The 17,522-nt window shown below is 42.7% G+C and overlaps 1 protein-coding gene across 1 annotated transcript; it reads right to left on the bottom strand.

Annotated features, from left to right (window-relative positions):
* Window positions 1–4,675: 4,675 nt before the first annotated feature.
* trim23 (tripartite motif containing 23) lies at window positions 4,676–16,683 on the bottom strand. The gene is made up of 11 exons (XM_080743827.1): window positions 16,609–16,683; window positions 14,407–14,569; window positions 13,387–13,508; window positions 12,431–12,709; window positions 11,109–11,291; window positions 10,279–10,494; window positions 8,912–9,046; window positions 7,620–7,749; window positions 7,333–7,443; window positions 6,384–6,508; window positions 4,676–5,934 (listed from the first exon to the last, which is right to left on the bottom strand). Exons 1-11 carry the CDS (start codon window positions 16,678–16,680, stop codon window positions 5,755–5,757), a joined length of 1,716 nt encoding a protein of 571 aa, XP_080599953.1. The 5' UTR covers window positions 16,681–16,683; the 3' UTR covers window positions 4,676–5,754.
* Window positions 16,684–17,522: the final 839 nt, after the last annotated feature.

Below are 17,522 nucleotides of genomic sequence, written 5' to 3'. Positions count from 1 at the left end.
AAACAATGATCTTAACATTTTGTCTTTGGCCTGGCAGAGACACACAGGGGCGTCGCACAGAGTGCTGCACTGCAAGCTTGTAGATCTGCTATTTTTTTTAAATCGTGGAAAAGTATTTGAAAAACCTATGTTTCTATGCCAGTGGTGCTCAAACTCTTTCATGTGAAGGACCCCCAAAATGACATGTATTTGACCACGGACCCCCATCTCAAAATATTTAGTTCCAGGGACCCCCTCAGAAGTTGCTTCTGAGTTATAGCAGATCTACAAGCTCGCAGTGAGCTTGTATATCTGTTATGTTTCAATAGCTAAAGTATAAAATAATCAAGGCCCCCCCCCCCCCCCCCCCCTTGTGACGCTTGATGTCAGTACAATGCGTTCAGTCGGCTCCACATTTCAGCAAAGTTTAAGAACAATCCAACTTTCAGGGTAAATTTTAAAAAGTCACAATGGGCGGCAGTGGCTCAGGAGGAAGAGTGGCAGCTTGAGAACCGGAAGGTTGCCAGTTCGATCCCGGCCTACCCCAGAGTCGCTGTCAAAGTGTCCTTGAACAAGACACTGAACCCCAATGCCTACATGGTTTCCTCCACCATCAGTGTATGAATGTGTTGGTGAAGGGGAGAATGTAATGCACAATCATTGTAGAGTGCCTTGGATAAAAGGCTCTATATACTGTAAATGCACTGTTTACAATGTGAAATTTATTTTGGGATTTACTTCCTTGCTCAAGAGATTTGGCCCTGATACACGACTTTTCTGTACGGTTGGGCCACTAGGTTTCTCAATATAAAAGTGCAAGACAGTAAGCTCTTAAACCCTATACTTAGTTGACCAGATACCCAAGGGCTCTATACTGTCTAGGGTTTTGCTCTTACCCTCACAAAAACATGCAGTAATCCTGGTCTCTATAATGCCTCCCCCTGGCCAGCCGGGGGGCTGATGGAGGGGAAAGGAACTGGTTGGAATAACATGTTCCTTCCACATGCTACGTCAGCTCCCACTGTCAGGTGATAAGAAGCGGCCTGCTCACTTCTCATGCACTGAAGGAAGCATGAGCTCAGTTCGGGGCTCTCCCCAGGTTGGCAGAGGGAGAGCAGCGCCCAGGATTACAGCTTAGGGAATTGGCACTGGGTGAAAAATTGTGGTATAGAATTTTTAAAAGAGAAGATCAGCTACTAAACAAATCCATTGTCAATTTGTTTTATTTTTTTTAGCATCACATTAATTATGAATGATTTACAAAAAGCCATTATCAAGTCCACTGGTAACAAAGGAGTGGATGAGCACTGTGCTTCTACATGTTTCAAAAAACATTTTCCCAAGAGACTCTTGAAGGGAAAGACTTTCCACGCATGCTTTTTCTGTTTGTTTTGTTTTAAACGAGTAGCAAACATTACATAGCAACGAGGAAAATTAATTTAAAAACCAATGGCTCCTCAGTGCACTATAACGGACGTTTTAGGTGCTGTCCATGTTAATGCTCGACTAAATTTCACATCTACATATATACACAGAACTCTTGTTAAGTTAACGCAGTAAGCACTCCAGAAAGGTTGATAGAACAGGAGATGGATCAGTGTTGCCAGATGTACGATAATTATCGTATTTGTACGATAATTTGACCCTCTGTACAATGTACGATCAATAATTCCAAAAATGCCCAAATGTACGATAATTTCGGCATATCACAAACAAAGACCGTGAAATCACTAAATTCCCTGGCTGCTGATCTGGGATCAGGTTTGGCTTCTCAAAAGAATCAGCCAATCTGACCCTAGATCTGTACTTGGAACCATTAAAAACACCAGTCGTGTCTTCCCAGACCAGTTTTAGGCTTTTATTTGTGTATAAGCTCCAGGAGGTTTCCTGCCTCCACGCAGCATATGCGATGCGTTTTTGTCACACAGGAGTCTCAAACAAGGTTGTTTCCTACCGTAAAGACGCATTTTTTGGTGAAATTACTTTTTTACGCGGGTGATTTCTCTTTTTTGGCTGCGTACGATAGTTTCATGTCAAATACGATAATTCTGAGCCTCCGGTACGATAATTCAACATTTCCTATCTGGCAACACTGAGATGGATGTTCATCACAGCAGACATGTTTTGTAATATGTAACACTTGGAGACCACCATTTAACAGCAGACATTTTCTTCATTTGCTTACAACGGAAATTATAGCCTGATTTACACTTTGTTGTACCGCGCTGTTGTGTGACGAAAACAGCCAAGCTACAAGGTCACAATGCATCACAAATGCAACGTAGGGGTGGGCGATATGGAAAAATACAATATCACGATATTTTCCCAAGCTTGTATCACAATACACGATTTTATCACGATTATTTTTCACATTGGTTTTTATGGTTACTTTTCAAGTTACTTGACAAAAACTAGACTCTCTGGGTTCCTTTTGGGAGATCTAAATTGAACTTTACAATTATGTAACTCTGACAGTATACAAATGAAACCAAATGGACCCGTAAATACTGTCAGAGTTAAGTGGAGAGTTGGAGACCTTGACATTTTAAAGTTTGAGAACTGATGATTTTGACCAAAATGCAGGTTTAATTGAATTCTGCAATGAATCTCTGTATTAACGATTAAACAGGATTTTACAAGGCTCCCTCAATTGTATCAGGATATATATGCGATACCTTTGAAAAGGCATATCGTGGAGACATTGTATCGTCTCAACGATAATTATCACCATATCGCCCACCCCTAATGCAACGTGTTTCATAACTTATAGCATATCAGATATTTCCAGCACACGACACCGTAATACGATGACATATAAATTAAGCGTCATTCTGAGGCAAGCATCCAATGCATTCTGCGTGCAAAACACCCCGCAAAATGGAGTCCGAGAATGGTTGCATTATAAACTTTTCCTAAAGAGACATTTCAAAGTAACTCTCCTCATAAATAAGTTCAGCAGTAACCCGCTTCTTCTGTAACAGACATTCTACATTCAAACCAAAGAAATCATGTACATACAGTTCCAAAACAAAAACTGCTGTTTCAAGACCAGCCGTCATTAAATAAGGTTAACACACTTAATAGCTTGTACATACAAGCAACTCAAAAGAATCTCAGTTCTTTCCACGTAACTAATAATTTCCTGTAATTATGTAAGACGTCAAGAGATTGGTAAAGGATAGTGAAAAACTGGTATATGAGTTGTAAAACTACAGAAGGGTGATAGAGCCAATTTGAAGCAAGTCCTCTGTGTATTTAGCACTTAGAATATGTAAGGAAGGGAGTGAATATCGTAATCTGCAGCTTAACTGAATTTAATTGGAAGTCACTTTAAATATCCCTATTTTGTATTGAAATATTATCTTATAGCAGTCCTAAAGTGAAAAGCATCATAATCCATACTGTTATGCTATGCAATAGTGTTTTCGCATTTTAATCCGACTTGGGAACACTGAATGTGCTGTGCTAACCAACCATTCAAGTGAACGTAAAATCAGTTATAATTCTCTAATAATTTTGTACAAAATACACTAGTATGCATTTATGTGTGCCGCAGACAGAAAATCAGAAAATACTGATACAATTCACTGTCAGGGGCAAGCCACTATTCCTGAAATTTTACTGAATAAAGTACTTGCCTATTAGGGATGACATAGTTACTTCTTTTATAACGGTTGATCCGAGAAGTAAAAAAAAGAAAAAAAAGTCACCATGTTACCAGTCACCAACTATTTAATAAGCTGTCTTAATCTTATTTTGAATGTGTATATAAATGTGAATATATTGTTTAAATAAGAGTTATTGTATTATCAGCAATCCACTAATGAAATTTATTTTAGGATTAGTGATTAGTTAATCTGTAAAATGCATATATTGGTGGATGAAGTGGTAGGTGTGAGCATAGCAGGACAGACTTTGTTTAGTCAGTGCAATAGTTAGGCTTGATTGAGGCCTAGTTGCATGAGGTGTCGACTAGGGCTGGACAATTAACCGAATATACCTGTATATCCAAACTGATATTGACTGTAGAACCAATGACTGACTTAATCTTGCTCATGTAGATTATTTTATAATCGAGAAACAGGTTGCTTGTTTTTTGTTGGATCATATATCAACAAATCAACACAAAAAAAGAATAATTTTCTATGAATCGACAGAATAGATGGATTGAATATGATTAACCACTTGACCGTGCCATTATATTTTGTTGGTGGCGTAGAGAAATAGTGAAAACAGCCTAATCTACAAGCTCACAAGTTTATAGATCTTTTTTTTAATTACCGGCGTCATTTATCGTAATCGGTGATATTGGTTTGAACTCCCAGCCCTATTGTCAAGTGCTGAAAATGGCCACCCCCCATGCTCACAGCACGCCACAGTTTTGAGTTTGTAGACGGTCCACGCAACAAAGAACATATCGGGGCTTTATATTTTGCTATATTAGTATTTTGTATGCTTATTCTTGTAATTTTAGTACAGTTGGATACTGCATTGCTTCACTCGCCTAATTCTTTACCCATGGTGCAGTCGAAAGGAGAGAACTACTGAAGACACCTGAGAAAAACACTTTCTGGTACATAAAGGAAGAAGGACAGGGGCAGGTTTAGGCCACAGTTATGATACATGCTCATCTCAATGTTAAAGGTAGTGTAAGTGATGTGTTTTGGTTAAAACAAAACAATTTTTTGTAAAAGAAAAAAGTTAAAGTTCTATAGTATATTCCGATGGTAATCATTGCTAAAAAGCAGTGTTTGTTCAATAACAGAAGTCTCCCCAACGCATCTCTCCCGAGTCAGGAGAGTGTACCCATTTATCAGGTTCAAATTTTGTCTGCTAATTTCTTTGTGTCATCACTTCAGATTTCACTTTTATTCATCCCGTTCGTCCTGTATGAGTTCTCTGTCCTGGAGAACAATCAGTATCCCTACATGAAAATGCCTTTCATTTTTAAAGAGCTGGACAAACACTATAATCGCAACGATCGCTATGAGAATATAGAGCTATTCAACACTCATTTTAAAAACACCAAAAATATCACTTACTGCACCTGTTAACAGACACTACTCGCGCCGCCGGAAATAGGCGATTCTACAAGCTTGTGGGTTCAGCTGTTTTCCGCGCACGGCACCACCGCCATACGACGTATGAAGCATAAATCAGCTTGCAAGGTTGATGAGCGATGTCAGGCTGGAATGTGGTTACATGATGAAACCACCGGACGGGGGGGACGAGATAAGAGGAAAATGAGTTCAGAAGGTTTGGGGTGGGGTGTAGCCACCTTTTGGAACCTCTCCCTACGCTGCATAGCTCCGAGATGAGGTCCCGCTGAATAGGGTGCCGGCAGAGTGCGACACCGCTGAACGGTGGCCAATATTGCTGATTTTTACCCTTTTATGCTCATCGTATCCAAATAGTAAAGGTCGTCCCCGCTGGTCTCAGATGTTTTCAATTTTAGTGGTAAAGAGAAAGTGAAGAGTTGAAACAAGCGTTTAAATTAGTCAGCCTGTGCCATGTTTTCCCAATGCAACCACAAAGGGAGCAGTACTGCGCATGCGGATGTGGGTTGACTGGCCACAGGCTGACAAAAAAAAAGGGATTTAACACTTGTTTCAACCCGTCTGTCTGAGAGCAATGGGGGATACCTTTACTTTTTGGATAGAATGTGCGGAAGAGGGCCACCTCTCGCCGGCACCCTACGCAGTGGAACCTCATCTCAGAGCTACGACAGCGGAGGGAGAGGTTCCGATTGGAGCTAGGGTGGGGGTGTTGCACAGTTCAGGCCACATCCAGGACCCCAGCAGCTACCAGCTGTCTGGACAGCCAGTCCAGGCCCTCGTGGAGGCCCACGCCACTGCGGGCGTCACAGCCCTGGATGTGCCAGTTCCTCCCGCAGCACAGCTTGTGTAGACTCAGTAACTCTGTCATCTCCTCCACGGCAACGGCACCCGGTACATCCTAACAGACAGAGGGAGGGAACAGCATGGTATTTATGTGCAGGATTTTTAATAAAAAGTGTGTTTTGGGGTAGAAATACTGTATCAAAATGGGGGTCTGCCTAATGCAGTGGTCTTCAACAGGGTGTCTGGGACCCCCAGGGGTCCTCAAAGGTTACTATAGGATTTTCTATATGTTTAACAATTTGAACCCTAGCATCCCTATTCAGAGGGGAGCATAAGCCGAAAATAGTTTAGTTGTAGAGGCGAAAAAACAAGTAAAGTTTAACATAGATGAAGATGTAGTGCTGCCAAACAAGTCTAAACAAAAGGTTTAATCTGCAACACAGTTTTATACAATATGTAGTTGGGGTCCTTGCTTCATGATCTCTGGCTCAGCTAAGGGGTCCTTGGCCTGAAAAATGTTGAAGACCCCTGGCCTAATGAATAACCCCATCCAGTATGCAGTACCTGTTTGTTAGCGAAGATGAGCAGCAGTGCGTCTCTCAGCTCCTTCTCCGTCAGCAGCTTGGCCAGCTCACTGTGGGCCTCCATCAGCCGGTCTCTGTGGCAGCTGTCAATCACGAACACCACCGCTGTCCATGTGCAAAACACAAGGAGGAGAGCTTCATTAAGGTAGAGTCACGTAACCAATCACCTGCTCAGTGGCCTTGTGGTTAAGAGTGTCCACCCTGAGATTGGGAGGTCGGGGTGCGATCCCCCAGCCGTTTCTACAGCCAAAAGAAAGGCTATAGAAGTCCCCCCGAGACATACTAGCGACATAACATCGGCGCGTTGTGAGCTTGTCGATCAGCTATTTTCTGTGATAGCTTTCCCCACGATACGGATGCTGGTTAAAGGACAACTTTACTCATTATGAACCTAGTATCTTCATATAATTGGTCCTCACTAATGCTCATGATATAAATGGTACCATATTAACATGAGTAAATTAGCGAGGACCAATTATATGAAGATACTAGGTTGAAAATGGGTGAAGTCGTCCTCTAAGGCAGTGGTTCTCAACCTGTGGGTCAGGACCCCCAAGGGGGTCCCCAGTTGATTAACTTAATGTGAAACATTGTTTTCTCAAATAAACCAACATAAAGTTTAAGCGTATAGATATAGAGGGTATCTACACATTTCAAAAGACTTTTTAATACCTCTAAAATGACAAATTAAACCTTGACCAAATTGTCTAATATAAGAGGCGGTAATAGCCAGGTTGCGAGGCGTTGTGAGCATGTAGATCTGCTATTTTCACAATTGAACTGTGTTATACAAAATGTAATGCCTCAACTCTTAGTGCTCATCAGGGTGGGGGGTCCCCAGTTAAAATATGATCATTTTGGGGGTCGCGGCCTGAAAAGCTTGAGAACCACTGCTCTAAGGGCAAACCAAAAGCATCGTCAGACGTTACCTTGTGTGTTTAGATAGTAGTGCTTCCAGAGAGGTCGGAGCTTGTGTTTTCCACCTACATCCCAGATGGTGAACTTCAAATTCTTGTACTCGACCGTCTCCACATTGAAACCTTGAAAAGAAAGATTACATGAACATAAACGCACATGTACATTCATGTCACAGTACATTTTGACGATGATCTATTTGAGCTATTTTTGAAGAATTTATTTTCACCTAATAATGACATGCCCATATTAGGGGTGCCAGGTTGAAAGTGGTTCATAGTGGATATTAAAATGTATTTACCAATGGTTGGGATGGGTTGCATGAACTCATCTTGTTTTAGCTTAAAGAGGATGGTGGTTTTTCCTGCTCCGTCCAGACCTAGGGTCACCACCCGGATCTCCATCTTTGGACCAATGTGAACCCGGTTGTCCTGGAAAAAAACAAAACCTGTGGTTTGAGTATCCACAAGCTCGAAACGCAGCGTGAGGCGACGCGCTTTGTGCTTGTGGATCTGCTACTTTTGAATTGAATCCTGAAAAGTTAAGGGTTTTGGACATGTGAGGAGGTTTCCACTCAACAGACGATATACCTGTATTATATCTCTGCTTTTGGGCCGAAACCAATTTCGGCCGAAAATTAGCTCAAGTGGAGTTAGGAGGTTTTGACCGAAGGGCTTATTACTACTTTTCATTGGTTCAATATTATTTTAACCAACACACAGATGGTAAGGATGTTCAATAGCACATATTTATGAAAAAAAGAGAGGGCTAATCGGTTGGAGTTTGCTGGTTTGGCAGGAAGTGTGGAGTTAGGAGGTTTTGTCCCTAGCACTTTTTACTACTTTCCATCGGTTCAATATTATTTTAACCAACACAGATGTTCAATAGCCCTGATTTATGCCAAAAAATTGAAAAACTCAAAAATGTAGTTCTGTAGTGGCCAGACAGTGACGATATAAGACTTCTCCACAATGTAATTTTGTTCTTAGGACTTTCGCTGAACAGTTTCTGCAAGGAGCGTTCTGCCACTTTTAGGCAAGAAAACTCCATGCAGATATCTCTAGTACAGGGGTCTTCAACTGGGCGTCCGGGACCCCTAGGGGGTCCTCAGAGTTACTACAGGGGGTCCTCCAAATCTTTGTGATAGAAACTTTTTTTCTCCTTTTTTATATGAACTACTTGAACCCTAGCGTCCATGTTCTGAGAACTTTAGCCAAAAATAGCCTATCTACAAGCTCACAACGCCTCGCGCTGCAAGGCGTTGTGAGCTTGTAGATCGGCTGTTTTCGGCAAAGAGGTTTGGTGTAGAGGGGAAAAAGAGCAGACTAATTACAGAGTGAAAGGTCAAGTTTATTAAGTATTGACGGTTCAAGTGGTTAAATATCTGAAAACACAAATTTACATGAATCCAAAATACACTGATGATTGTGCTGTCAAACAATGAAACTATATGGAATCTATGATAAGGTTGTGGGGGTCCCTGCTGCATCTGTCTCTCAACTAAGGGGTCCTTGGCCTGAAAACGTTGAAGACCCCTGCTCTAGTAGTTCCCAAACCTTTTCCACTGATGATTGGACAGCGTTGTATTTTTACCTTAGTGAAGGTGACGGGGATGCCAGCGTCCAGCTGGATGTGATCCGCTAGCTCGGTGAACTGGTGCTGTTGTTTCTGAAGCGTCTCCAGCAGACAGTTAATCTCTTGCTTTGACAACACCACTCTGCAGTCATCCTAGAGCAAGACACGACATGCAAACACAAGCGAACAGACCTGTTCATTTCCACCGCTTTCACATTTTTACATCATAGACACAGAATTTTAGTAATATGTGGAGATTTGGCTCAAGGGCATCGCCGTTCTGATCTGTAAACTATAAACCTCATGGATGCAAAGATACTAGGGGTAGGGATCTGGAGGAACGGGAACCCTTTTTATTTTAAATCACACTGTCAAGAGCTGGTTATGTGGACTTCAGTGCTGGTGGATCTCAAAGGTGTTAATTCCATGGACCATCATAAGTAACGGACCTGTAAGGATCTATTTGGAACCCCCTATAGCAGTGGTTCTCAACCTTTTCAGGCCGCGACCCCACCAAAAATAATCATATTTGAACTGGGGATCCCCTGACCCAAGTACTTGGAATGTAGGAGTAGGAGCTCTGAGATAAATATTCTGAAAATAGCAGAACAACAAGGTCACAACAGCGTTTTGAGCTTGTAGATCTGCTATTTTTAAAATATTTGCCCCTCGAATAAACAAACGACCAGAGTGCACACCAGTGCCCTCAGTTCCTATATTGGAACGCACCCTGGGTTGCGAAAAGACCCGCCCCCCACCTGCCTCTGATTGGCCATCCTAGATCATGCTGGCGTACCGAACTTCCGTTTCTGTGACGCAGATGCAGATGTCCCAGAGCCAAAAGGGGCATCTAGCTTTCCATGTCTACGGTGGACAACCAGGGGTGTCGCACCAAATTCTGGGCCCTGGGTACTTTAACTATTGAAAAATAGCAGATATATAAGCTCACAGCGCGGCACGCGAAAATTCATGAAAATGTGTGTCTTTGAATGTTTCAAATCCTTGTAAGGTTTTTTGAAAACCCTATGTTTCTATGTGGTGCTAAAACTTTTTCATGTCAAGGACCCCCAAAATGATATGTATTTGGCCACAGACCTCCCATCTCAAAATATTTAGTACTTCCAGGGACCCCCCAGAAGCAACTTTTTTGTTACAAATGTTTGCTTAAAAATACATATATTCAAAGATCTGCACACATTTTCACGACTTTTAAAAAATAGCAGATCTACAAGCTCGCAGCACGGCATTCGGTGCCGCGCTGTGAGCTTGTATATCTGCTATTTTTCATTAGCTAAAGTGTAAAATAATTCCAGGCCCCTCCACCTTGGGCCCTAGTAACTCAGTCCCACTTTCCCCTCCCTTGTGACGCCCCTGTGGACACCTACCTGTTGCAAGGTCTTCTCGCAGTGCAGACAGGCCGTGGACACCTGGGACAGCAGGATGGTCATGTCCTCCTGCTGCTGCCGCAGCCAGATCAGCCTCTCCCTCACGTGCGCGTCCACCACGCTCAGCGCCATCTCCTCCTGGCGGCACAGCGTCTCGTGGAGGTCCACAAAGTAGGCGCGCACGCACGTGCGCGCACTTTCCGCCGTGCCCGGGATCTGGTGGCCAAGAAAAGACCCACAAAATAAACATAATATAGGGGGCCTTTAGATTGTTATTTTCTTTCCTTTTTTTAAAGAAACACCTACAGGATTTTGGGATGCCACCAAATCACCCATTAAGATCTAAGGCAGATTCTACAAAATACCTTCTAAATCAGTAGTTATCACACTTCCAAGATTTTTAGAAAATGTTCAAAAATAGCAGATGTACAAGTTCACAGTGCAGCACAAAGTGACTTACTTGTAACAGAGAATTTCTAAATTGTGGTATTGCTACTTTTTTACTTTAAACTGGACTATGTAACTTTCCTCTTCTACGCCAGATTTTAACCCGGTTTCCTGTGCACCCGGTTTCCTGAGCAAGCAGTGCTGACATTTCATGTCAGCACTGCTTGCTCAGGGGATACATTTCAACTTGATCATCAGGTCAAAATTTGTTACACGTTATATTGTCTCAACATACTCTACTACTACCTACAACTATACAGATTGGACAAAATCACACACCGGTATTTATTTATTCATTAAGAATAAGTTACAAAGTGAGGCTTTAAGTAAACACATTGGCCTACTCCTTCCACCACTGGCCCAGGATGCAGTACAGCTCTTACGTGTTCTGTGTGAGCCATGCCGACCCCGTCCTCCACGATCTGCTCGCCTCCCTCGATCTGCTGCACGATGCCCACCAGCTTCCTGGAGTACTCCGACACCTCCTCTGTGAAGGTGCGGATGCAGTGGGCCATGTCCAAGATGGAGGCCCGGATCTGAGTGGCTTCACCCTCCAGAACAGCATGCTGAGAGAGGGGGCAAAACACAGCCGCACTCTAAATAATACCCTCCTCTGATTTTATGTACAGTAGGCAAATAAAGACTTCAGTGTTCATTTATCCACAAGTAGACACACACACACACACACACACACACACACACACACACACACACACACACACACACACACACACACACACACACACACACACACACACACACACACACACACACACACACACACACACACACACTCTAGCGCTGATCCCCAAACAATGAACACAATGCAAAATTCCTGCTGTTCTACATACTGCCAACCAGGTGAAGAAATCACAGACAGAGGCTTTAACATTTACTTTTATATGAAATATCCCATACCATTAGGATTTTATGGAAGATGCTTATGAACACATTGCTAATTTGATCACTTCAAATGCTCTAATCTTAAAATAACTGAAAATAGCCTATCCACAAGCTCTTGAGAGTTGGTAGATCGGCTATTTTCGCTGCGCAACATGCTTCCATAGAAGTCATGCTAGCTTCCAAGGAATCCAAAGCCCATTTTCCACTGACATGGCCCAACACCACACCACTCCACACCACCCACTTGTGCCAGGTTTTCCACTACAAGGACCTGGGTAGAGTGGTGTGAAAGTGGTACTAAACGTGGTACAAAAAAGTATCCAATCCAGAGTAGGTCTGAGCTAGGCCAAACAGGGCCAAACACTTCATAATGACTGATCACTCACTGACTTTTCATTTAGACCACCAGGATATAGTTGTAATACATGATAATATATTCTATTGTGTTATAATCACTGTTCTGATCTATTACAGTGTATTATAATTATCATAGTAAAACATTAATACTTTATAGTGTGTTATAATCCATTATTGTGCATTATAATTAGGATAGTTGTAATACAATTTTATATTGTATTAGGCCTATAATCACAGTTAAGGAGTCAATTTGTTTCTTACCGATAGGGGTACTTTTGTGTAATGGAAAATGTAGATATTTTCATGTGGTGTGGTGTGGAGTGGTGGTGTCGTGTAGTGTGGTGCTAGAGCTGCAGTCGAAACGGGGCTCAAATGACTGAAATCAGACTGAAAACCTAATTCATGTGTCAGTGCCTTTTCTTCCTGCAGGTAACTGCTTGCATACCTTGTGGCCCTGGTGTTTTCCATACTCCTTACACACGCAGCACATGAGCGGACTGGATTGGCAGGCTTCCTCCAAGCAGACAAACTCGATGGCGTGGACCTGATGCTGCGGGCAGAGGGTCTTCTCGTGGGGTTTGTCGGCCAGGGGCACGCGCCGGTGCTTGGCCAGCGTGCGCGTGGAGTGGGTGAGCTGGGAGCATTCGGCACACAGGTGCGTGGCACAGACGGTGCAGTACATGGAGGCCGTGTGGCTTTCATCCTCGTCGCATCGGATTACACACTGGAAGAAGAAAGGGCAATTATATCTGCGATTCAAAGGACACCGCGTTTGTCTGTTTAGATGTTGATGCGATGTAGGGGTGCATTTATTCATTAACGTTTTAGTGATTATGCCATCGATTACTTGTTGATTAATCGAACATATATTTTTTCAATAAATCCATCCACTTAAAGGGGAAATCACCCATTTTCAATACTGAACCATGTCATAATATACCTTAGAGCTGTTAGAACTGGAATTGATTGTTGCGGTCATGTGATCAGTGACATACAGTCGGTGCACTCTAGAATGAGGCAGCCCAGAGGGCGGAGCTAAAGTGTACAGCGACCATATGTCACTGATCACATGACACCAACAATCAATTACAGTTCTAGGTAACACAGAAGGGGGGGGGGGGGGGACGATTACTTTTTTTCTTATTTCCACACAACAGCTCTAAGTTATGTTATGACATGGTTCAATGTTGAAAATGGGTGGTTTTCCCCTTTAAGCAATATTTTATAATTTGTCACAGCCGGTGACTCGTGCAAAAATAGATAAAATAAAATAGATGACTACACCAACTCTGGACACAGGCTGTGGATGCCCGGGTTCAGTCTTCACTGCAGACTCTGCACTCTCCCATTACACTGGATGTAGCATTTAGTGTAAAGTAAACAACAGAACAGCAGTCGTACTTCTCCCATGCCTTTGAGGGCGTCCTCTGCCATGCTGGACTGGTTGGACGCACCATTCTGCAGTCTCTCCAGAAGCTCCAGCAGAGCAAAGTTCTTCTTTAGACCCCAAACTCCAGAGTCCCCTGCACATGACATGAAAGAGAGACACCTCAACACACAGTATACCACAGAGAACTATTAAAAGAAAAATACAAATTTCAACCTAAATTAACAAGTATAAAACATAATGTCTTCTTAAAGCTGCATTCCGGGAACTTATTTTAACCAGTCTATATGGTAGAGTGAGTATGTTAATGCAATATACTGGTTCATCTGCAGTGGTTGGAGGAGTAAACGGAACTCAACCTAGTCAGACCTTTTTTTGTTCTTTTGCAGAACACTTAGTACAAAAGGTATGCTTTGGTAAGAACAGACTACAGCCCCTTATATTAAGTTAGGAACTAGCTAGGCAAAAACTGTTAAAATGTTGTCTGAAGCGGATTTTAGCCACGAGAAGCACAGCCAAACATTGCGAAATCCGCTTGTCAACAGTCACCTAATGGTTGACCAGTAGTACTGCCTGAAGCTCATACGCCCAAATACCTTCCCAGGCCAAGCAGGGAATCTGTCTTGAATGAGCGGTACATGTTTGTTTGGCCTACTAAAGACAGGCCCATGCTCAAATCCCAGTTAGGACATAAGACTTATGGATTGTTGCTGTATCCACTGGTTCTCAAAGTGGGGACCACGGAACCCCAGGGCGGTCCCTGGCTAAATTATTGATAGTTTAGGAAGTTAGGAACCAAATGGACCCTTAAAGGTCTGTAACTTCAAGTTTTACAAGATGTAGATTGTAGATTAGAGATTTTAAAAAGATGGTATCAAATGGGGGTCCGTGGCCTAATGCGTATCAAACCGGGGGTCCTTGAAATGAAAAGGCTTTGAAAGAACAACAGAGCTAAATCAGTCTGCTTGTTATGAACAACAGTGGTGCTCACCTAGCTCATTAACTCGTTATGAATGAACAACAGTGGTGCTCACCTAGCTCTGTAACTTGTCTGTCAAAGGGGCAGCGGACTGCTCTGCCGTGGAGGGGCAGCCGGGTGAGACAGTCATGACACACTGTGTGGCCGCAGAGGAGGAGGCGAGGGACCTTGTCTCCCTGCAGAGAGAAGACGTCCTCGCACACGCCACACTCCAACACCTGCACATGATTGAGAACACAACACACCCTTAACACCTGCACATGAGAACACAGCACGTTCACACACTCTCAAACACCTGCAAATGCAAAGGAATACAAGAACCCTCGCCCCAGGTCACCCTGAGAAAGGTCGCCAGACTCGCCACCAGGTATTCTTAAACGTAACCTCTGTAAAACTATGCCTAAACCTAACCTTATACCTAAACCTAACCGTATTCCTAAATGTTACCTCAGCTAAACTATGCCTAAACCTAACCTTAGGAGAAGATGACAGCCAGCCCCATGGCCTCCCCTAAGTAACAAGAAATCTTGTGAAATAAAATGTTGTCAACCAATCATCAAGGACGATGATACACGAAAGAAGAAGATTCCTAAATGTAACCCCAGTTAAACTATGCCTAAACCGAACCTTATTCCTAAACGAAACCTCAGTGCAACAATGCCAAAAGATAACCTTATTTCTAAACTTCACCTCAGTAAAACTATGCCCTAAACGTATTCCTCAACTTATCCTCCGTAAAACGAGTACAAGAATACGGTCTGTGAAATAAGAGCAAGGTTTGTTTGGGCATAGTTTTACTGAGGTTACGTTTACGTATACCAGGTGGCGACCACTCTGAGGTCGCCGGATTTCCCCCAGGGGACTGTGTTGTGGGGCGAGCGTTTTGGTATTCACACTCTGACACCTGCAAATGAAAACAACACAGTCACACTCTGACTAGCCTCGCGTAGTCAGGCTGTTACTCATCTGCGAAGAGAAAAGCCTGGTGGCAATATCAGGCAGAGACTGTTCAACTTCCGCCGTGAGAATTTCAACGGAAGACTACAATGCATGACGTAACTTCCGTTAAACACAGCACTTCCGCCACTTCCGCTAGAACCAACCGGAAGTCATATTGTGGCCAGGGTGCACTCTGACACATGCAAATGAAAACAACACAGTCACACTCTGACACCTGCAAATGAAAACAACACAGTCACACTCTGACACCTGCAAATGAAAACAACACAGTCACACTCTGACACCTGCAAATGAAAACAACACAGTCACACTCTGACACCTGCAAATGAAAACAACACAGTCACACTCTGACAACTGCAAATGAAAACAACACAGTCACACTCTGACACCTGCAAATGAAAACAACACAGTCACACTCTGACACCTGCAAATGAAAACATGACAAGCATTTGTTTAGCTTGGCAGAGCAGAAGATTGGGTATTTCCAAAAGCTGTCATTTGAGGCTGTTGTCGTCATACACGGTTTGCACAGCTCATTTGATAAGACTCAATATAAAAAGGCTTGTCTAGAGACTATTGCACATTTGTGTTGGTTTGAATGAGTTGGGATCAACATGAGATTAGTATAGAATAACAGACCCTTTATTATACCCCTATACGACACAGTATGACCCATGACATTATTGACTGGATATGACATATTGAACACAAAATATCAACAGATCAGAAGTGGTGACGTTTAATCATGGCCAAGTTCTCTCTCTCACAAACACACACACACACACACACACACACACTCAATCTCTCTCTGTGTGAAAAGGACATTATCACTGTGTCGTACAGTTAATTCAAGTCAGCTTATTTAAAGCAGTTCATTATGCACAGGAAAAGAAACTGCGTTGCATTTGATTTGTGACATGAAACCGCAGCACGTACTAGCTAAAATCATTAGCATGTTGCAGTCAGCCAGCCTAACAGGCTACACATAAAAAAGGCCTGGCTTTTTAGTGTTATGAATGTTATGAATTATACCCGAACTTTCGACTTCACATTAACTGTATCGTTTCACAGCACTGCGTTTATCTATTACACATTTACTGACGAAAATGCCGGAATATCGTTGCACTGACACACAAACACGCACTGATGCCAAGCAAGCAGCCCAAAGTCAGACACCACGAAGACAGACAGACACTGCGTCTTTATCAGTCGCAAAGCAACGCGTCTAATAAAGCCAACGTCCTCACGGTCGACTACACTCGTTCCTTGATTGGAAAACAACCAAATAAACATTAACCTTCACTGTGTTTCCATTCGTCCCCCTCCCGTGGTGTCGGTCCTGCTTGTTTATGCCTGCAGCAGCGGCCATTCTTGGTTGGACTGTCTACTCTACTTCTACAACAGAGAATACGGTAGAACCTACCGGCCGGGTAGAAAGAGAAGAGGAAGGAGTACAACAGAGATTACGGTAGAAGTAAAGGACTACAAAAAGGTGGTGGAAGATGGGGGAGTGAGTCTTCAGTCCTGAATGACTGAGGGAGGATACAGGTATCATTTAACAGCTTGTCCAAAAACTTGAAATAAAGGCCTATATATAAACAAGGTGCAATTGATATGAAAAGGGTTGAAAAACAAAAACAAATTTGTTAGCTTTATTAGTAAACTGTTTGGACTAGTTAGTAAAATTTGTAAAGCCTCAACATAATTGTAAATCAGAAAAAGGAAATGACCTTTTCCTGGCCTGGGGAGCCACTAAATGAAAGGTATTGGTAGTTGAAAGAACCCATATTGTTTTTGTGCATTTTTATTTGACATGTCAACGTATCTTGCCCACTGTGTCAGTCATGCTCCTATGTCATGCTATATGACACATAGGCCTAGGCTATACTGTAGGCTATTACATGTGTTTAAGATGATGTCCATCTATATTTTAGTTGCCTGGCTCCATGTAGACCCGCGCCCACTCTATGAGTGGACTGAGTCTGAAATCAGGCTAATATTTTAGTTGTGAGGCGCTATTATGGCATAATTATGATTTACGGTCAACACGCGAACAATTGTAGAAAAGGTCAAACTTCATCAATGGTAGCCTATTTAATGTGCTCTTGATGTTCTGTTTATCTTCTGTCTCAGGCATACAACTTCCCCTTCCAAGGCCTTGCCTCATGAAGGATCATCCTTGTAAATACATAGGCTATACTTACTTAAATC

This window comes from Nannobrachium achirus, assembly GCF_963921795.1.
Source record: "Nannobrachium achirus genome assembly, chromosome: 15".
Taxonomy (NCBI): Eukaryota; Metazoa; Chordata; class Actinopteri; order Myctophiformes; family Myctophidae; genus Nannobrachium; species Nannobrachium achirus.
This window is presented reverse-complemented; position numbering and strand designations above follow the sequence as displayed.

Coding starts and splice junctions, on each gene's coding strand:
- trim23 (XM_080743827.1), bottom strand. CDS start 16,680: ATGGCCGCTGCTGCAGGCATAAACAAGCAGGACCGACACCACGGGAGG. Junction 14,570..16,608: donor CGAATGGAAACACAGTGAAG/GTTAATGTTTAT, acceptor AATCATGTGCAG/GTGTTGGAGTGTGGCGTGTG. Junction 6,509..7,332: donor CTACTATCTAAACACACAAG/GTAACGTCTGAC, acceptor GCACATGGACAG/CGGTGGTGTTCGTGATTGAC.